This window comes from Dipteris shenzhenensis, chromosome 20, assembly GCF_047967505.1.
Source record: "Dipteris shenzhenensis isolate YYH24624 ecotype China chromosome 20, Dip_SZ_1.0, whole genome shotgun sequence".
In the NCBI taxonomy this organism is placed as follows: Eukaryota; Viridiplantae; Streptophyta; class Polypodiopsida; order Gleicheniales; family Dipteridaceae; genus Dipteris; species Dipteris shenzhenensis.
Genome location: NC_141615.1, coordinates 4,086,689 through 4,106,879, shown reverse-complemented (window position 1 = coordinate 4,106,879; position 20,191 = coordinate 4,086,689). Strand labels below are relative to the sequence as shown.

Sequence of the window (20,191 nt, the reverse complement as noted above, 5' to 3'; positions counted from 1 at the left end):
TTGGGCCAATACGGTGTCAGGTGTGACCCCAGGGCAATCTAGCTCTGGGATTGTTGTTTAAAGTTTCTTTCTTGCAAATCTGAATTTTCTAAGTGGCTGTAATTTATATTAATTGCTCATTAATCGTATCTACCACCCTTTGGGGATTCTGAAGGCCGGTGACAGTGGTTCCATTGTCGAGATCCCACCATCTTTCTCAAGAGGTCAGCCCGTGGTTGTGCTGGGCAGGCATAGGTAACTGAGCAATAATTTTAGCCAAGAAAGTCACTATGTATTGTATTTCAACCCCATATACATGGCTGTCTACATGCTTTCACAATCTATAGGCGACCATGCATTTAATTATGCTATACTTAAGAAAGTGACAATTTGAACAAGCTTTAGTTTAACTGAACGACAATCGTACCTAGAAGATCACACAACTTGAGGCCAGTAAAAGGAATGCTTTCCTCGAATTGCAAGAGCGCATAGGGAATTGATCTTGATTGTGTAAAATCCTATGTGAACTAAGACACTAAGACTAAAGCTCTATCGCCTCCTTTGTAAGTACTTAGAAAAGTATAACTATAATCAATTGGCAAACTACAATAAGCCACTTGGCTTTGGAAAAGCTCATGCATGTGGCTTTTAAACTTTCGAAAAGATTAGCCTTACGCTTTCATAGATTGCTTGTTTAATTTCTCTCTCTCTCTCTCCAAATATCACAAACCTTCAAACTTTTAACAAGAACTGTAAGCTTCTAAAGTATTTTGATAATCAAAAGATGATCAACAACAGAAAGATGGACCACTCATGAGCCAAAAGGTGTCGTGTTCCATTTAGGTTCTCGCGGAGATGATCTGCTCTGATGCCACTGAGACGACTCCCTTGTTGAGTATCTTGCAAGGTCGTCGTCACGAAACCATAGACTAGGAACCAAACCACTGAGTGCGCTATCTTGAGCTCACCACCCAAGCATAAAGCAATCCGCTCACCCCTAAGCACTAGTGGTCAATAGGAAGATACAAGGCCTAGCCTTAGGTCAATAGATCTTCATGTTGTATATCAAGGAAGTCCCATCCATGAGAGATGTATCAAACAAGCTTACTGGCCATTGCCATGCCTCTAGCACGATCCACTGTCCCGATACTAATCAATGTGTCCAACACTAAGCCCTTGTCCTAATATATAGCTTCACTCTTCTGGTATAATAAGCATGTAGGGTCCATATCCTTCTAGACATCCCTTGAGCCATTGTTAGTCTCGCTACCAAACTTGGGTCCACTATAAGGGTTCATTATCTGGGTTATCTAAGGGTCAACATATAATCTCATCTAAGCTGTGTGCACATCCCTTTAATTATGGCTGGATTAAAATCCTCCAATGGCCTTGTATTACAAAGAGTCTTAGAACGTATACTTTACTTAATTATGGGCTTCTAAGGCACATAACTATCACAAAGAGTGTAGTCATTGTTGGAGATAAGTGCACACTAAGTGTACTATTTCCCTAGTCTACATTTGTCTAGTCTAGTCTAGTCTAGTCTTGTGTCTTGAGTGTGTGCCATGTGGCACCTCTACAATTATCCCATAAGCACTCTTGCTTTATGTCTTGTACTTTGGCCCATATATTCATGGGTCACATCATTGCAATTAATCTATCTAGCTTGTGTCTTGTCTACACTCATCTACAAGGTAACTCTTTGTCTATCTTTCAATCTTGTTCTTATTTTACTTCTAGTTTTCTAGTTTCTAGTTCTCCCTTTTATATTCCTACATGGTATCAGAGCCATGTAGATCCCTCTTCTCTCCCCTCAGTCTGCTGTAGCCATAGCCGCCTCTTCTCAGATTTTTGCTCCGCTCAGCTGGTCGCCATCTCCATCTTCTGCCCGTCTTCTCCACGCTGCTGCCGTTCCTGTTCAGGTTGCCGCTGCAGATCTGCCTGCCTCTTTCTGCCCCGCCATCTCTCTGCCAGATCTGCGCCACCATAGCACGCCATTGCGCTGCCAGATCTGCTGCGCACCATCTCTGCCAGATCTGCGTGCCATTGCTGCACAGTTCCGCTCCAGATCTGCGCCCATCAGCTCTTGGCCCTGCTGTAGCTCCCGCTCCTGGTGTCGCTCCTGCACCTGCATCAACTCGAAGTACAGCCAAGACTGTCCGTACAGTTTGTACGACTGTACGGAATCTGTACCTGCATAGGCCGCACCTCTCCAGCTGCTGTTCGTGATCTGCGCCATCTTCACGGAGATCTGCGCCATTTGTTCGTGATTGCTTTGGAGCTCGCGCTGCCTGCACCTCCTGGACCGCGTCCCCTTTTTGCGCCTCTGCCTCTGCCTGGGATTAAGGTACTGTGCATTGCCTCTTTCAGTTTGCTGAGCAGTCCTTTTTTTGCTGGTTCCTCCTGCTTCGATGGGCTGTCACATGCTATGGCCTTGACAAAGTGGTGAGAGAACCGGCTTCTTGGATCTCTCCTTTCATTTATTTCTGCAATATTGTAAGGGAATAGACACTGCCCTTGCATCTTAGCAAGAGGTAAGACCTTCCCACATGGCCTCTTCTACTCATTCTCTCATGTCTATTGACAAATTTAATGGGTCCAACTTTCATACTTGGCAAATCAAAATTAAGTGCCATCTTATGAAAGAAGGTCTTTGGGACATTGTTCACCGTGCTGCTCCCGAAGATCCTGACATTGAGCAAGTTGTCACTGCCAAGAACGACAAAGCCTATGCTATCATCTTGCTCGGTCTTGGAGATGATTACATTCATCACATCTCCGACATACAGTCTGCTCCTCAAGCATGGATCACTTTGGATACCCTTTTTGGACCCCGATCTAAAAACTCTAAGATTGCACTTATGATCTCATTCTTTGATCTACATATGCAGGAAGGAGCTACTATAGCCTCTCATGTCAATTATCTTCGCAGTCTTATGGTTCAGCTTGCATCAGTAAAGTCTCCCATCTCCGAAGATATTGCTATTGCTGTGCTTCTCAAAAGCTTACCTGACACCTATGCTACTCTTCTCACTACCTTCAAGTATCACAATAATCCTTCTCTTGAAGGTATCATCAATGCTCTCCAAGAGGAAGAAAGAACTCAACAACGAAAGGTAACTGACACTGCATTTTTAGCAAAGAAAGGAAGTTCTAAGGTAAGAAAGCCTTGCACCCATTGTGGCAAAACTAATCATATTGAGAAGGACTGTTTCAAGGCTCATCCATGCACCATTTGTGGCCGTGATAATCACCGGGAGAGGGACTGCTACTCCAAACCCCCTACATCAGCCCATGTTGCTGCAACATCTCCATCAGCAGATCCTGCTGTTCCTTCCTCATATGATGAGAAGTGGGCTTTCTGATTACTTCTATTTCTTGTCTACCACTTTGACCACCGATGATGTAGGTCAAGGGGTTCTAGTGTCTTGGTCTTTCAGTTTGTCTATAGTCAGTCTTCTGTCTATCTAGTCTTGTTTGTCTGTCTATTTGTCTATCAATCTGACTATGTTTTGTTTTAGATCCATCTTGTCCCTACCCTTGTGGACCCATATGAGGATATCACTTGAGGAGGGGTGTCTCAGGATCTTTGTCTGTCATGTCTTCTGTCTTGTCTCTCAGTCTATCAGTCTTTATGTCTGTCTTCTAGTCTTGTCTTTCTGTCTTACTCCTAGTGTCCACTTAAGGAGGGTGTTGGAGAAAAGTGCACACTAAGTGTACTATTTCCCTAGTCTACATTTGTCTAGTCTAGTCTAGTCTAGTCTTGTGTCTTGAGTGTGTGCCATGTGGCACCTCTACAATTATCCCATAAGCACTCTTGCTTTATGTCTTGTACTTTGGCCCATATATTCATGGGTCACATCATTGCAATTAATCTATCTAGCTTGTGTCTTGTCTACACTCATCTACAAGGTAACTCTTTGTCTGTCTTTCAATCTTGTTCTTATTTTACTTCTAGTTTTCAAGTTTCTAGTTCTTCCTTTTATATTCCTACAATCATCTCAAATTTTTGTGCTAAGTCTATCCCATGTGATAGATATAGTGAGTGATTGAAGAAACATTGGACAACTATGAAACACTCAAGGCTAAACCAATCATCGTGTTCACATCGCTGAAACTTAAATGGGCTTCCTTTGTGACCTCCATCATGCTTCTGGAACATTATATTATTGTTTAACTCGACATAATAAAACAGAATTACATGGATGGACATGGAGGTTCTTGGATGAATGAGCGGTCTTAGTCTTGTACAACCTATTGATTTGGTGGGTCATCTGGTGATATTGGAAAGTCCAATGGAGCTGGTTGCTCATAATCTCAAATAACATCAAGTCCACCATGTTTGTTAGCTCATCTTTCACCAAGATAGATGATTGATCTGAACATGATGGCATAGAGGGTGTCAGTGGTTGTTGCCACTGTTAAATCTGGACGCACAAACAATACAGAGCTAATCAAAATGACATGCATGTAGATAATTGTGTCAAGAGCATTTCAAAATATGTTGACCAGTGAATTGTGTCTATGGCGTGGCCCTCTATCATGTGAAGCCTTGCCAAGCAAGCACACTAAAAGATGTCAATAGCATATTCACGAATAATGGAAGTGTAATGTGCAATGTGCACAGTGCGCTAATGGACATAGAGAAAGTCTCTAGTAGCATGACGTACTTAATTCTGTGTAGCATGGCAGGCGCATATTCCATTTTGAAAAGCTGTGGTGAGTTTGGGCATGCTCCTAGGGTCCCCGGTCCATGAATTTGTGCAAGGATATCGGTTTAGCTAGTCAAGAATCCACCTATACTGCCTGTAATCAAGCTGGGCCTGTGATGTGGGAAAACTTTTGTATTTAGCTGGGACTGCGATGCAGGTTGTTTTTTTAATATCTTGATATTTTCTTGCAGTCATGGATATTGATGTGTTGAGCAGTTTAGCAGTTTTTAGCGTGATAAATCTCATGAATCCTTTGTTTGTGCAAGATCACCAAATAAATTCTGTTATTGAATGCATGGCCAATTCTAGGTGCATCTGGTTAACTGCTTCTAAAGTGTTTCTGGTATAGCACGTATTTTAATTTGTGGCATGCTCCTTCATGCCTGATAGTTTTTGCTTATCATTATTAAAAGCATGCAATAAAGGAATATGCATGCTCACAATTCTAATGCATGTTACTGAACTAATGGTCAGGGTCAATGCTAAAGATTTGAGAAAACTTGACAACGAGCATGATGATATCCTTTCCAGCATCTCACGAAAGCAAAAGGATGAGAGATTTCAAGTAATACCTTATGGGCACAAATCCTCTTTATCATGAATGTTCAGGCTGATAATGAGCAAATTTTGATGAATTGATGGGGCTAGGTTAACTTCTATAACTCTTATTATAGCTGCTAGGTTATGGAAATAGCTTGGTGTTTTTCTTAACTTCCAAATGAATGTGGGGTCAAAATTTTCTGATCATTATGTACCTTCTGCTTGAAGGGGAATGCACGCATGTATTTGGCAAGGGAGACCCAACTGGAGCTTGATCAAATCAAATCTGCTCTGGTTTGCATAGATAACATTCTTTTAGCATCTTAATATGCTGCTTTGAAGTGCCAATGCCTTGCTCCTTAAAAAGTAGATACATTGTTCTGTGTGCAGCACTCCAGGGAGGTGGAGTTGGTGGAAATTTCACGGGAACTGGATGAAACAAAGGTAAGGTGGGAGACTTTCTTAAAAATTTACAGAGTAACTTGCAAATTGTTGTGCAGATTTACAGAATCAGCATGTTAGGGGTCAATCCTGTGGATGAAAGATGTATGTTAACCTCATGAGTTCAAGACATAAAAAGTAGTTGGAGCTCTATAAAAGCTGCTTGGAAGCATGGTGTTAAGATTTAAAAAGTTTTTTTGAACACTTTGTGAAAGGAAATGCGTCTATTTTACAATAGAAATTAGTCAAGGAGGCAGAGGTGTGCGTTTTAAATGCTGCCTTGCATCCATGTTTTTCTGGAGGGTGTATGTATCCCAAAGGACCTCATACGCCATCTAGGTTATAAAATAAGTGTTGTCTCTTGTAGAAGGATTGTATAAGAAGCTTTGGCCAAGTTTTATGTGTTTATGTGCCCATATTGATGGGCACACTGATTCTAAGATATATAGCTGCAAAACAATGCATTTTCATAGTGCATAACGTTTGAAATAGCATCTTGTAAATACAATTACAGCCTTCGATGGACGAGAAAGAAAGAAAGTTTTAAAGTCTACTGAAGACCGATGGGTCTATTAGACTGATAGAAAACCTGATACAATGAGCAAAAAGGGTGGAGCTACTAAATGAGCATCCTAACCCGTGCTAGAGGACATAGTCAATGTCATCATCATCAATATCACCATAGTCATAGTCCTCACTAACATCATCATCATCCTAGCAGACTATGTCGACTCGCCTCATGAATGAAAGCGGCAAGGCACCTCTGGTCTGGGTATGAGAGAAGTCTGGAAAGGGTCTCGGAAGAGGCAGTGGTATTGTCCACTGATCTTGTAGTGAACCGGGCAACAGAAAGCGAAGTGTTCCTTTGACTTGATCTCATGTCGGTTACATAGTGTGCAGGTACGACTCCCTCTAGGTATCCCCTCAGCTCGTCCACTCTCGATACGGAGTTGGTGTGATGAAACACGGAACTGCCCAATGGCAATCCTAAGTGAGTGTGGTAAGTGGATCTGAGTGTACCGTGGCGGGTCAATGAAACCCTCCTCTGAGATGCGCAAACAGTGATCTCCATAGAAGCTGAGCTTCACAGGGTGCTCTCTGGGTGCCAACTAGGGCTTGAATGTGTGTAGCTATAAAAGATCCTCTCGGATGATCGGGTTGAACTCGTTGCCGCGAAACGGGACAAATGGGGTGTCAATGCTATTTTGGAAGGGTGGCAATGTGTCTATGTGGAATCCCAGTCTCTCGAACCACCTACATGTGCGTGCTTACCAACATCTCTGATAGCTGCTAATGCCATAGAAGAGGAGAGGGCCAACCAAGGTAGTATGCGTCGCCTTGTAGGATAGGAGCCATAGTCTAAGCACGTGGTATAGGTAAGTGTTAGTTTGGAATGTCGCATCTAACTGCAATGGAGATGCCCTGAACTCAGCTTGAATGATTTGATGGGGAACCGACATATGTGATAGAACCAGGCAAGTCCACTCTATATTCGAGAGGTCTGGCCCTAGCAAGGGCTGCCATACATGCCTGTTGGTTGGACCAAGGAATCGAAGAGGAGAACATTAGTCCGTGGGTCCTGAAAGTGTGAGTGGAAGCACTGTCTCTCGAGTCGGGCAAGCAGGCCTGCATCAGGAAGATAGGGCCAGCGAATAGAAACCCTAGGTATGCGTATGATTAGACAATCTCAACTAGTGAACCATCAAAATAGCTTCCCTAGAGGTGTTAAAGATCATGACCTTGGTTTTACGAAGGTTGACCTTCAAGTCATGGGACTCACAAAAGGCTAGTAGTGCATCTAGGTGTCTCTGGACCCTCAGCGAAGGAAAATAAAAGCACCATGTCATCAACGTATAATAAGATCTGGAGCAAAAAGAGGACCCAGTCCCATCTCATCTGTCCTCCCACTGCCCGTCCGAACTCTGCTGGAGACTCTCGTATAATGCCATAATAGCCTAGACAATCTCTTGGCCATAACCGAGTCTGATGAAGGTGTGCCTATGGCACACTATCAAAGGCTTTGCGGAAATTCAAAAAGCAGAATAGATTCTTTGCTTCCGTGCCCTGGCCGCCTCTATGACACTCCTGAGTGAAGTATGTGGTCCATGGTCCCATGATCACGCCGGAATTCTGTGTGCCCCTCTGTGCTGAGTCCCTCCATCTTTGCATAGCTGCTGACCTCCATGTCAAGTACTGAGGCATATATCGTGGACATGACATGCCTGATCATAATGGTCTTGTAGTTTCCAGGACTAATGGGATCCCCTACCTTGTGAATAGGTGCAAGAAAGGAAGAGGGACAGATTTGGGGAAAGGCCAAAGATGGCAGAAAAGGGGAAGAGGTAGGGGAGAGGAAGGAGGAGAGAGAGATAGGAGAGAAAGGGGTAGGGAGGAAGGGGAAGAGAGAGCTAGAGAGAGGTTGGGAGAGAAAGAAAAGAAAGAAGGAAAATTTATTAAACTCCGCTAAAGACCGATGGGTCTATGAGATCGAAGAAAAACCTGATACAATGAGCAAAAGGGTGGAGCTACTAAGCGAGCATCCTAACCCATGCTGGAGAACTGTTTAGACATAGTCAGTGAAGGTAGGAAGGAGGTGGGAGATAAGATTAGATGTCACATCAAAAAGTGTACAATAGGGGGTGGATGGGGACTTATATAGTCCCTCCACGTTTTCCACCCAAAAGGCCTCTAAAGGGCCTTTAAATTGGCCCTTTTCCCCCCTTCATTACAGCCATCCCTTCCCATAGAGTTTTGTGCTCAGAATTTCACATCGTGGCTGTCTAAAAAGTGCAGCAAACAGCAACTACTAATCAACAATGCTTTCTGGCTACCATGAATTCTCATCCTCAGGGAGTCCCCGCCACTTGATGCGGCCTTAGCAAGGACACATGGAAAACATTGTGAATCTTGGAGGTACTCTCATATGCCACCTCTCCAACTTTGCGGATGATCTTGTAGGGACCGTAATAACTGTGAGCAAGCTTCGTGTTGGTGTTACCTTTCAGAGAGGCATAACGGTTCTTATGGAGGCGTAAATGCACATAATCTCCTTCTTCAAAAGACGGAGACCTCGTGCGTTCATCTGCATACTTCTTCTGCTTGGCTTGGGCATCCTGCATATTCTTCTTAGCCAATTGTAGAAGGGCATCCATTCTTTCCAAGTCACTTCTTGCTTGCTGATTTTTCATAGCCATGTCTGAAATAAAAGGCGGCATCCCAACCTTGCATCTATACATTGCTTCAAAAGGGCTCGTGCCAATGGAAAAGTGTTTAGTACTGTTGTAACAAAATTCAGCAAGAGCCAACCACTTATCCCAGGACTTCTTTGTATCATGACAAAAGTGCCTCAAGTAGTCCTCCACCCATGTGTTCACCCTTTCTGATTGTCCATCTATCTCAGGGTGGTAAGCAGTGCTAGGTGTGAGGAGAGTACCCATTGCTGTTGAATAACTCCTACCAAAAGTGACTCATGAATTTTGCATCTCTGTCACTGACAATTTCTTGAGGGGGGTTGGCAAGGCAAGCGTTAAGTGACATATTGAACTACATCCCGCCTCATGCCATCCCAGGATGAAGCTCTGTTTGACCTTTTCATATGTCTTATTAATACCCACATGTCCTGCCGTAGGAGATGAGTGCATTTCGTGCAAAATCAGCAATCTATACTTGGAGTCCGGCATGAGATAAATTCTGTCCTTGCAGTCATATCCAACGCCGCGTCATCACCTGCAGATTCATAATCATCAGAGAACTTGATTTGTGCATTCTGGCAAAAATTGTGAGTGCTACTGCTGTCCACTAGTCATGCCATTAATCATCCCTTCAATCTGATAGTTTCAGCACTTTGGCACCCATCAAGGCATGAAAAGAGAGAGCAAAAATTATTTGCTGCGCATCCCAATAGATCTCCTCCTTGTCCACACGAGCATTACCAGTAGCATCCTCACGTGCATGAAAAGGTATAGCAACCTGATGCTCCACAAGACAAGATGTAGGCTTACGACCTCGCATGGCACGAGTGGGCTGAATGTCAAGTGATTGCATATCATGAACATCATGATCAGTAGCACCACCCAGATCAAAAGGAAAATCAGTTCCCTTCATGGCTCCAGCATCAGGTACCTTCAGAGTCGTCCGAATCATGTGTTCTTGCCATCTCATCATGAGAGGCATCCAAGGACTCTGTGGCATCAACTAAATCCTCATCATCAGAGAGTTCAATGATCATGCTAAGCTTGGCTGGGCCAGTGTTCCGCATCTTACACACATCCTGATGCTCAAGGGTCCATTTCTCGCCACACTTAAAGCACAAGTTTGCTTTTTTCCTGTTGTCCCTTATGGCCCTGGTATATTGCTGAATTGTTGATTTTTCATTTCCAGCAGTAGGCTTGGTTCCTAGCTTGGCATTTGATGGCTTGTATGGATTAGCATAGGGCATCTCTGCTGCAGATTTCCTATCATTCCAATCAGTCACCTTAGGCTGCTTCTCAACCTCATTTGCATTCCCGTATGCGCTGCCCGTTGCCATATTATACTTGCTGGCATATTTGGGCTCAAACACCTCTGCCAATTGAGCTGCACGCTCAATTGTTTGAGGGTTATGTGCCCTCACATCTGCAGCCAAAGAAGGATGCAACCCTTGGATAAAACGCAGCAGCTTTTCCTTCTCGAAAGTATCTTGCACAAACAAGGATAGTCTCCAGAAGCGCTGCAAATAGTCCTGGATCGTTCCGGTCTGCTGCAATGCATAGAACTCAACCAGATTGCAGTATGAGCGGGGATACAAATGTGGTGATCATCAACTCTTTGAACTCCTTCCATGTGGCTGGCCTCTGAGGCGAGTCCTTAACATAACGCCTCCAAGGATGTGCATAGTCGTGCATATCAGCAAAGATTATGGGTTCCTTATCCTGCTTTGGGTAGAAGCAAAAATAATCTTCCAGCTTCGTAAGCCACTCCTCCAGCTCATAAGGTGTGCGAGTGTCCCCTTTAAACTTACGCACTGTGAGTTTTTCCTTGACATCCTTGGTTGCATAATTCCTGTTTGCTTAACCTCCAGAAGTGCGGGCACATAATCGGAGAAAGACATCTCAAGTTTGATGGCCTCAGGTAGGGCCTTATAGGAACGCAAGGAATCTGACAACATCTCATCAAAAGTGGCCTTCTACCCACCACTAACCCCTTGTTGCATAGTAGCTTCTGCCATCTGATGCACTGGATGAATCTGGTTGTATGTGCTCACTGGTGGAGCGATGCATGAACCCCTGGCTGGGTCTCTCTGCCAAATGCATCTCTTCGAAATGATGGCATGCCAAAGGGCTGAGAAGAGGATTGACCTCTCTCGTAGGGTGTGGGCTGCCATATAAACCAAAAGCCAGGTCTAGGCATACTCGCTGGTGCAGTGAAAGGAGCACCAACCGGATGCATACCAACGGGTCGGCCTAAAAGAGATGGTTCAGCTTGCATCTATGCAGAAAACTATGAGCCAAAAGATGGTCTGACTTCCTACAAGAAGGTGCTCTGTAGTACAGAGAATGCATCATCCAAGTCCAACTAATCCCCATGCTGGGGTACATGTGTAACGGTCTAAAAGACTGATGCTCATAGGCACGGCGGGCATCTGCCACCATAAAACCCCTGTGGGGAGCATAAAAAAATCCTCACTATCGAAGTGGTCCCCTTGTTGGGGCACGGGCTGCTTGCCCTTGTCCCGAGCACATGATACAGTGTAGAACCATGAGAGTACGTCCCCTATGTAACAAGATCCTGCGGCGTCTACAAACCATCTCATATGTACATCCACAGGCTGGAGGCATGTGTCCTGTGTGAGCTCTGACCTCCTCATGCTCCTCCTGGTCTCTGTCCTCTGGTATAGCGTGTGCCTGAGCTCTATCAGGCTGGGCTCTATCACGCTCCGGTTTGTGCTGATGGTTTTGAGGTAGTCTCGTCGAAGCATAGTGGCCTCCCTGACATAAAGAGCTAGGCAATGCTGATCCTCGTAGTCCATCACTTGTGAGAGAGGTCCAAAGCCATCCGTGAAGAGACAGTGGAATCTACCTCTGAGCTCATAATATAGCGGGCATCTGCAAATGAAGTGCTCCTCTGACTCCCCCTCTCCCATGGTGCAACAAGGGCAGATCCTGGTCTCTCGGCCTGGTCGTCGTCCATCCTCCATGCGTCGCATCCTACCAGCCTCTATCTCGAGCTGATGCGAAGAGACTCTAAGCTGGCCAAGGGCAATCCTCAGTGAGTGGGACATGTGGATACCTGTATAGCCTAGTGGAATGACAAACCCATCCTTTGACATCCGAAGGAAGTGGTCACGATATGTGGCCATCTTCGTCGGAAGCTGCGTGGGATAAATCCAAGTGCGATACGTATGAAGCTGCAGCAAGTCTGCTCTCGTGACCTGGCTAAGCTCGTGGCGAGTCAACTCGAGATGAGGGGCATCCATGCTGTATCGGAAGGGAGGTAGTCTATCCATGTCTAGTCCAAGAGATGTGAGCCACCTAGTGAGTCTGAAGTACCAGCAGTATCGGGCCCCAGATCGTGCCAACTCCATAGAAGATGCAAGTGCTAACCATGGCAACCGAGCTTTGCCTGCTGCTGAGTCTCCAAACTCCCTAACCCTGTGCAAATACATGACCGACTGAAATGCTGCATCCAATGCAAGGGGAGTAGCTCCAAACTCTGCTAGCATGATCTCGTGCGGAACTGTAGCCTTGGCCCTAATGAGCCGAGAGAACATGATGATCTGTAACCTCTCTACTCGTCTCCAATCTGCAGCGCCGAGGTCTCCTGCCCAGAAAGGAGCTACATACATCGCAGCTGGTCTCACCAATGTATCAAAAAGCAAGGATTTCGTATCGGGATGCTGAAAGTGGGACTGAAAACACTGACGCTCAAGATGAGCCAACGAAGCATACCCTTTACTAATCCTATCTCGTGCTGCATATGTCATGGTGAAGACCGGTCCCCTGAAAACTGCCCCCAAATAAGTGTACTCTCTAACAAGCTCAATGGGCTGTCCGTCATAAGTGAAGCAAAACTCATCCGTGCTGTAAATACGATCAGAGGTGTTGAAAACCATAACCTTGGTCTTGCCAAGGTTTACGGTCAACCCCCTGTCCTGGCAAAACCTGTGGAGTGCCTCAATATGTGCCTGGAGGCCCTGAGCAGTAGAGGAAATGAGAACCACATCGTCCGCATACAGGAGGATAGGAATGGAGGATCCTGAGAGAGTAGAGCCCACACCGCCTGTCATCTGTATAAACATCTCTAGCTCATCAATATATAATCCAAAGAGAGTAGGAGAGAGCGGGCAACCCTGCTTCACCCCAATCGTGCTGCATACCTCCTCTGAGAGCCCCTCACGTGTCCGAACCCGACCAGTGACCCTCTCATACAAAGCCATGATAGCCCACTGTATCTCTCCACTGAAGCCCATCTGACGAATCCTCTGAAACAATCTGAATTGCGGAACTGTGTCAAATGCCTTCCTGAAGTCCACGAAGCAACAATAAAGCCGTTGCCTTCGTGACTTCGCCTCCTCTGCCAATGCCCTGAGTGTGAGGATGTGGTCAAGTGTCGAATGATCCCTGCGAAATCCAGCCTGCCCTCTGGCTCTGAGTCCTGTCGTCTCGGCATGGTCAGTTATACGGCTTTCCAAAACTGATGCATAGATCTTGGCCATAACGTGGCCAATCATGATGGTCCTGTAATTCGACGGCTCCATAGGGTCCCCCGACTTGTGGATAGGTACTATGGTATTGCCTAACCAGGACTGTGGTAGGCCTGTACAAACAGACTCATTGAAGAGACGGGAAAGAACAAAATCTAAGGCATCAATCCCATGGATTACATACTCCGCTTGCAATCCATCATGATCCTTAGCTCTCCCGTTCTTCAATCGGTGGACTGCTGCACGGACACTCTCTGGTGTGAAGAGACTAGATGAAGCTGGCCTAGGGGTATGGGATAAATGGATGGCTGGCTGATCTGGAACATCGTATAGAGCTGAAGTATATGCAGACCAAACACGTGGATCTGTGAGGGGGCTCTGAGACTTCAAGCGGAGGAATTTTCTCCAGAATTCCTTGGAGTCATCGCTGAAAAGCAAGCTTCTCAGCTCCTCCTCATTCCGGGCTAGAAACTGGCGTTTCTCGCGCCTAACCAACCGCTTGTAGTCTCTCTTGGTTTCGGCAAGGAGGGGAGACTTCTCCTTGGTCTCAAGGTGAAGTTTCCTGCGGAGTTCCTTACACTCCTCGTCATACCAACCGTTGCAAGGAACAAGACCAACCGGTGGGGGACTAGAGGAATGACATGTGGCAGGGAACGACATGTGAGCGGCAGAAACGAGTGAAGTATGTACAAGTTCCCACCGGTCCTGCGTGGATGGTAGAGCATCTAATAGATGAGGACGGAGTAGGCGGCTGAGGTTCTGGCTATATACATCATCGAACTGGTGGTCGAAATGAACCTCATAATAGGATTGGCGGTCGTGATAATGAGGGGGGGTGGGTCATGGGAGACATGAGTCAAAGTAAAGTGGATGAGTGCATGGTCGGCAGAGGGCATGAAGGGGCTAACAGTAAGGCTATGGATGGAAGGGACTAGAGTCGGGGGACCTATGATGTAGTCGATCACGCTAGTACCACGCCCAGAAGCAGAAGAGAATGTAGGCATGGAAGACTGTGGCCACCTGGACAAGGTGTTATAAATGACCATACCGTGCGAGGTGGGGAGCTCCAGTAATTGACGTCCCTGATCTGTGGGCTGTACTGTGCAGTCTGATGAAGTCCGACAGAGGCTATCATCGTGAAATGCTGGGAGTATGACCGGATCCTCCATGAAGTCACAAGTGAGGGCCTGTCTGTCTGAGGTCCTCGCGTTGAAGTCTCCTAAAAGGATGACTTCTCTGCGATGTGAAAAACCTGCAATGTCCGCTGAGAGATCCTCAAATATGGACTGGCCTGGTCCAGTGGAAGAATAGATCGACTGCGCCGGGGGGAAGTAGCAAACTGCAATAAAAAGATCTCGCTGAGGGGCTCTGCGGCGGATGCGTACCCACAAGAATCGGGCATGTGAATCCGCTCTCTCCACTGTGATGATCCGATCGAGATGCTCTCTGTACAAAATGGCCACTCCTCCAGATCCTCTCACTCCAAATGTCCGAGTGTGCTGCCTGAAAGCAGATCTCCATGTATACCCTGTCACTCGTGGCAAAGGTCTCTCTGGACTCTCGTGTGTCTCCGTGAAAAAGATGATATCTCTCCCAAAGAATGCCCCCCGTAGATTGCCTGGCTGTGCTGTAAAAGAATCATTGCAGTTCCATACAGCGATGCGTAGACTATCTGACGGGTGGTGTGTCCCATGGACCCTGTCCCGTCAAGCGGTCGGAGCAGGAGGTGGAGGTGGAGAGAGAGAGAGAGAGAGAGAGAGAGAGAGATGACATGATATGGTTGTATTAAATTCCGTTGTGAGACCTTTCAGGATCTATGGGACGAATAGTGATCCCTTACATCCAGTGAAAGAAAATATTTCAACCTTTTATGTATGTATTATCTGTTGGGTTATAGCTCGTGTGCTAGTTCTAGTACTTTGTTACGATGTTCCAAAACCTCCTTCAAGTAACTCCCTAGCTTTTGGGCTGGCTGCTCAAGCAGGATTTTCAAAGTGTCTCTGCTGCCCTTCATATCCTTATCTGATGAACGTCTGAGGAGTACATGCTGCTTATTTTCTACCTCCCCTGTTGAGCAGGTCCGTTCCTCTCTGGGGATCCTGGGTCTTGCCCACCTAGCCCTCTCCACCTCTTATTTTTCTGCTCAAGAATAGTGCCATATAGCTTTGGCATTAGGCTGAAAATAACGACTATCATCTGTTGCGTCAGATTCTTAGTTTTCTGTTCTTGATTACTGAGGGAGAGAGAAGCCCCGTAGGTAGTCTATTACTTGCAAGGAAAACTGAGTACAAAGATTGCAGCTCATGGTTGTTCTTTCAGAATCCACAGGCTGAGAAATTTACATGGGTGTGGGAGACCCAATTGCCTAGTTTGGCAACTGCCACGTGTCAAAATCCAAACTACCTTCTAGTTACATGCCAACTACTTGGCAACTCTGGGCCTTCTAGCTAAGCCCCATAAAACTGGGAGAATTAACCACCCTTGAGAACCTGCAACAATTAATTAAATGCACATAGCCATGGCACCCATTAATCGTTAGTCTCTTGCATGCAAATAGATCTCTCTAGACTAATCCTAGTCTCTGTGGGCATCCCCACAAAGCAAACTGGTGCACACAATCGAGGTCAACCCTCTTTGATCGTGGTTAAGAAACTTGACCGAGGTCAAAGTACTTAACCCTAGTCAAATTTCTCTGACTGTAGTCAGCACAAATGCTCTGGTTGACTGAAGTCACCTTGGCCTAAACTAAGACTCGTTGACCAGAGTCAATGCTTTGACCCAAAAAAAAAAACTCTTTGACCATAGTAAAATGAAGGAAGAACTCTTTGAGCATATGGTCAAATAAAAGGGTAACGTTATATTTGCTTGGAGTATTTACAACTTGTGACAAGGCTGCTCACCATGATTGTTCCATCATTATTTGCTGTCTTACTATCTCCCCCCTTATACATCGGTATAATCCTACTAAGTTGCCAATTTGATGGGAATCCTTCTTCTAGTGCCATATTAAGCTTGGTAGGCATTTTCTGTCTTTTTGCCTCCCCATGTCAACATTTCTGCTACTAGCCCTTGTGTGTCTGAAGCCTTCTCATTAACAATCTTTTTCAGGCCTTTTCCTCTGTTATGATTCCATTTGTTGCTTTGATAGTAAATCTGTGATTTATGTTTTCTTCCCCATCTCTTTCGTATAGGCTTTTACAAACTGTATCATGTCTTCCCATTTTGCCTTACTTTCTTGGGGTTTGCTGCCATGCAATTTCTGGAAAACTTTTTGGGATATTATTTCAGCTCATCAAAGCTTCAAGCTGCTTACTCTTGAGAAATAATTTTTTTTTGTTCCTTACCCCTTACTTATATATTCAAGCTTTATTCGCCCTCTCAGTTGGGACTGCTTTCTTCCATTCTCTATTTGCACCATTAAAATCCTGGGATTACATGGCATTCCCTTGCTTCTCCCCTTGCCTTTAGTGAAGCATTTTTGGGCTGTTGACAGCAGCATATCTGTTATGTAATTGCTCATTTTGTGACATGCAGAAGGCATGTTTCCTTTTGCCATTGCCTCCTTTATCTCCCTTTCATAGATATGAGTTCTTTTGCAGTCCATTCTTAACCTGGCATGTGCAATAACTTTCTGTTTTTTCACAGTATTAGTTGTCCACTTTATGCATTTTTGTGAATCCATAGAGAAAGCAATGAGGCACAAAATGTAAAGCTTTATTCAAAGAGTGGTTACATATATAGGCAACTGCCTCCATGTTGGTAGATCCCAGATCCACAATCATCTCCATGATTATCTCAATCAGTCACCTCCTATGATCACTCACACATCACACCAACCTGACACAAACTAATGAGTCACTAGAACCTTCTAGCACACCTACACTCACACACTCCTTGCATAGGACTCCAAGCCCATAGGCATACACACACACACATCAATTTGCCCCTTCATTCCCCCCTACAAATTGATGACCTCATCCCTCAGCAGTAGTACATGGGATGCTCCATGGCTTGCCCACCATCATGTGGCAACACACATGGCCCCAACCTGTGACTCACTCTTAGGATTTGGTTTACAACTAGGAGATCGACAATGACTATGTATGAAAAGCCCAATGAGTGCAACAAGGAAAGAATCTCAAAAGACTAACAATTATTTAAGGATGGACTATTCATGGCAGAGAATCATTTTTGACCTCACACACACACATAACTTAGAAAACATATGGATCCTCACCCTTGTCAGAATTGACTTGGGTGTTGTAAGCAGTGAGAGCTTTGACATTCTCTGGTTCTTCTTCTTCTTCTTCAGTCTCTGCTTCCTCAACAAGATTGGTTGAACATCTCTTCTTGGCATAACATTCCTTTTCAAAGTGTCCAGGTTTGCCACAAAAGTTACACTTCATTTTGCTATTTCCCTTGAAGTTGCTTTTGGCCAAATATGCCCCTTCTTTGTAATCACTTCTTTGTTTGATCTTTCATTCCTCTTCCAAGAGGGATGCTTCAATTTCTACCAGACTTATCTTTAGTATATTGGTAAGTCTGGTTATAATAGTGCCATATTCTTCAGTGAGACTTCTAAGTAAGATGGCAATTACAATATCTTCATCAAGATTAAACTTGATGCCAGATAACTGTGTCAAAATACTCTTCATTGAATTTAGATGTAAAGAGATGGATTCTCCTCTATCCAATTTTAAATCAAAGAACTTGATAAGCAAGCTAAACTTAGAGCATCTTCCCTGTGCTCCAAAAACATGCTCAAAATGAGTCCATGCAGCATGAGCAGTCTCACGTCCATCAATGTGATGAATAAAGGAATCAGTCAAACAAGGAGCAATTATAGCGCTTTTTCATCTTTGGGAAGCCATGAAGCTTCTCCTTCTTTAGTTGTACGTTTAGTTTCTTTTCCATTTGCTACCTTCTATATTCCCTTTTTCATGAGAATAAGCTTCAGTTTTGTTTGCCAAGTGTGGAACCCCTCTCCTTCAAACTTATCTATTTTCCGTTTGGAAGCCATTTTGGGAAGGTCTTACCAATTTAATGGCAGTGTCTAATCCCTTTACAAAAGATCAATCTTTTTGAACAAAGAAATCACTTTCACCATATAGATGCAAATTGCAAGATAAGAATTCAAGAAATCCTAATTGTTTGGCATATGCATAACCAGTTGGCTTCTCCCACAACCTCTTAACTGGGGTCTTCTTTACCTTGTACTTTGTCTTTGTAGTCTTCTTGGCACTTGAAGAAGATTGAGAGTTTGGCATTTTGTCAAGAAATCAACATCAACTGAACTTCAAAGAGCATTCTCTGATCTGAAAAAGAAATCTTTGAATCTCTGATTTGAATTTTAACTCCTCAATCATCAACTTAGCATTTAATGTAGCATCTATTTCTAAAAAATAGTCAAGAAATGCTTGCAGAAACAGAGTAACCTTGGAGGATTGCTACCTCACACCACAAAGCATCAACCAGAGGGCATTTGCTGTGCAATTAATGATCCTTGGGAGTAGAAGACTCAGTGCAAGTCTCAGACCAAAAGAAGCTTCACACCTCTAGGGGCAGCAGCATCTTCTCTGCCTCCAAAAACCATGTCTTCTTGAAAAACCTGACTGGTTTTTCTGTAGTTTCTCCTCATTCCTTGGACCATTTGCTCTCAAAATTCATCAGCAGGTAGCCCATAGGGTCGCCTAAGTGCACCTCAGACCGTTTTTGAAATGGTGGCTTCAGCAAGCTGTATCATCAAAAATGTAATGTAGAGACCATAATCCTTCAATTCCTCTCAGGTGGAAGGGCGCCCTAACTAGGGGAATCTACACCTGAAAGGGTTGGAGCAATGGTGGCTTGTAGGAGGAGAACGAGCTTAAGGAAATTCATGGAAGGAAGAAAGAAGAAAACTCCATTTGGGGAAGAAGAGAGAATCTAGAGGGAATCTTCAAAGAATCTCTTCAAAGGCACTAGGATCTTCAGCAAGCTCTGATACCACATGTGAATCCATAGAGAAAGCAATGAGGCACAAACTGTAAAGCTTTATTCAAAGAGTGGTTACATATATAGGTAACTGCCTCCATGTTGGTAGATACTAGATCCACAATCATCTTGATGATTATCGCCTCCTATGATCACTTACACATCTCACCAACCTGACACACCTAACTGATGAGTCACTAGAACCTTCTAGCACACCTACACTCACACTTCTTGCATAGGACTCCAAGCCCATAGGCATACACACACACACATCAATTTGGCCCTTCACTTTTGATATTGCCCTATGATCAGACTCAAGAGACTCCTATTTCTAGTCCTCTTTATGCCTATAAATATTACCCTATGATCAGACTGAAGAGACTCCTCCTCAATCTTGATATAGTCAATCATGTGTTTTGCCTTTGAATTTGTGATCACATAATCAACCACACTTGACTTGTCTTGCATGTGAATCCTCCCATGTTTTGAAAGTATGATGTGCCATTGCATATTTGCAGCCCAAAACATCCACACACTGTGAGGAGTTGCTCTCCCATGTGATTTCCCCCACATCCTTTCATGTCCTTTTCCAAACCCTTCTTTCTTCGTTGTCCTCTTCCACTTCATCCATCCATATGGGATGTGTCCCCTCCGTTGTTACGATGCATTGCATTGATCCTGTTCGTGCATTAAAATCTCCTGCAAGGATAATTGTATTCTCTTTGGAGAATGTCCTCCCCTAAATGCATGAGGGGGTCTTCTCGAGATATGTGATGTTGTTTTTCTAGATGGGTGATTGTGGTGGTGCAAAATAGCATGCTGCCAGCTTGATATTCCCCTCCTTTGCCATGATTTCTAACCACATGTA

At 44.6% G+C, this 20,191-nt stretch overlaps 1 protein-coding gene across 11 annotated transcripts in view; it reads left to right on the top strand.

The window, feature by feature from the left end:
- LOC147889147 (uncharacterized) overlaps window positions 1–20,191 on the top strand; it is a 63,004-nt gene that overhangs the window by 29,539 nt on the left and 13,274 nt on the right. For all 11 annotated transcript variants that reach the window (XR_015542867.1, XR_015542866.1, XM_087391338.1 and 8 more), the window contains 3 exons: window positions 5,166–5,256; window positions 5,460–5,525; window positions 5,622–5,675. Coding sequence is in view for 9 of the 11 variants with exons in the window: in XM_087391338.1 (XP_087247464.1) it covers window positions 5,166–5,256; window positions 5,460–5,525; window positions 5,622–5,675 (211 nt within the window). In the remaining 2 variants the exon portion in view is untranslated. The remainder of the gene's footprint in view (window positions 1–5,165; window positions 5,257–5,459; window positions 5,526–5,621; window positions 5,676–20,191) is intronic.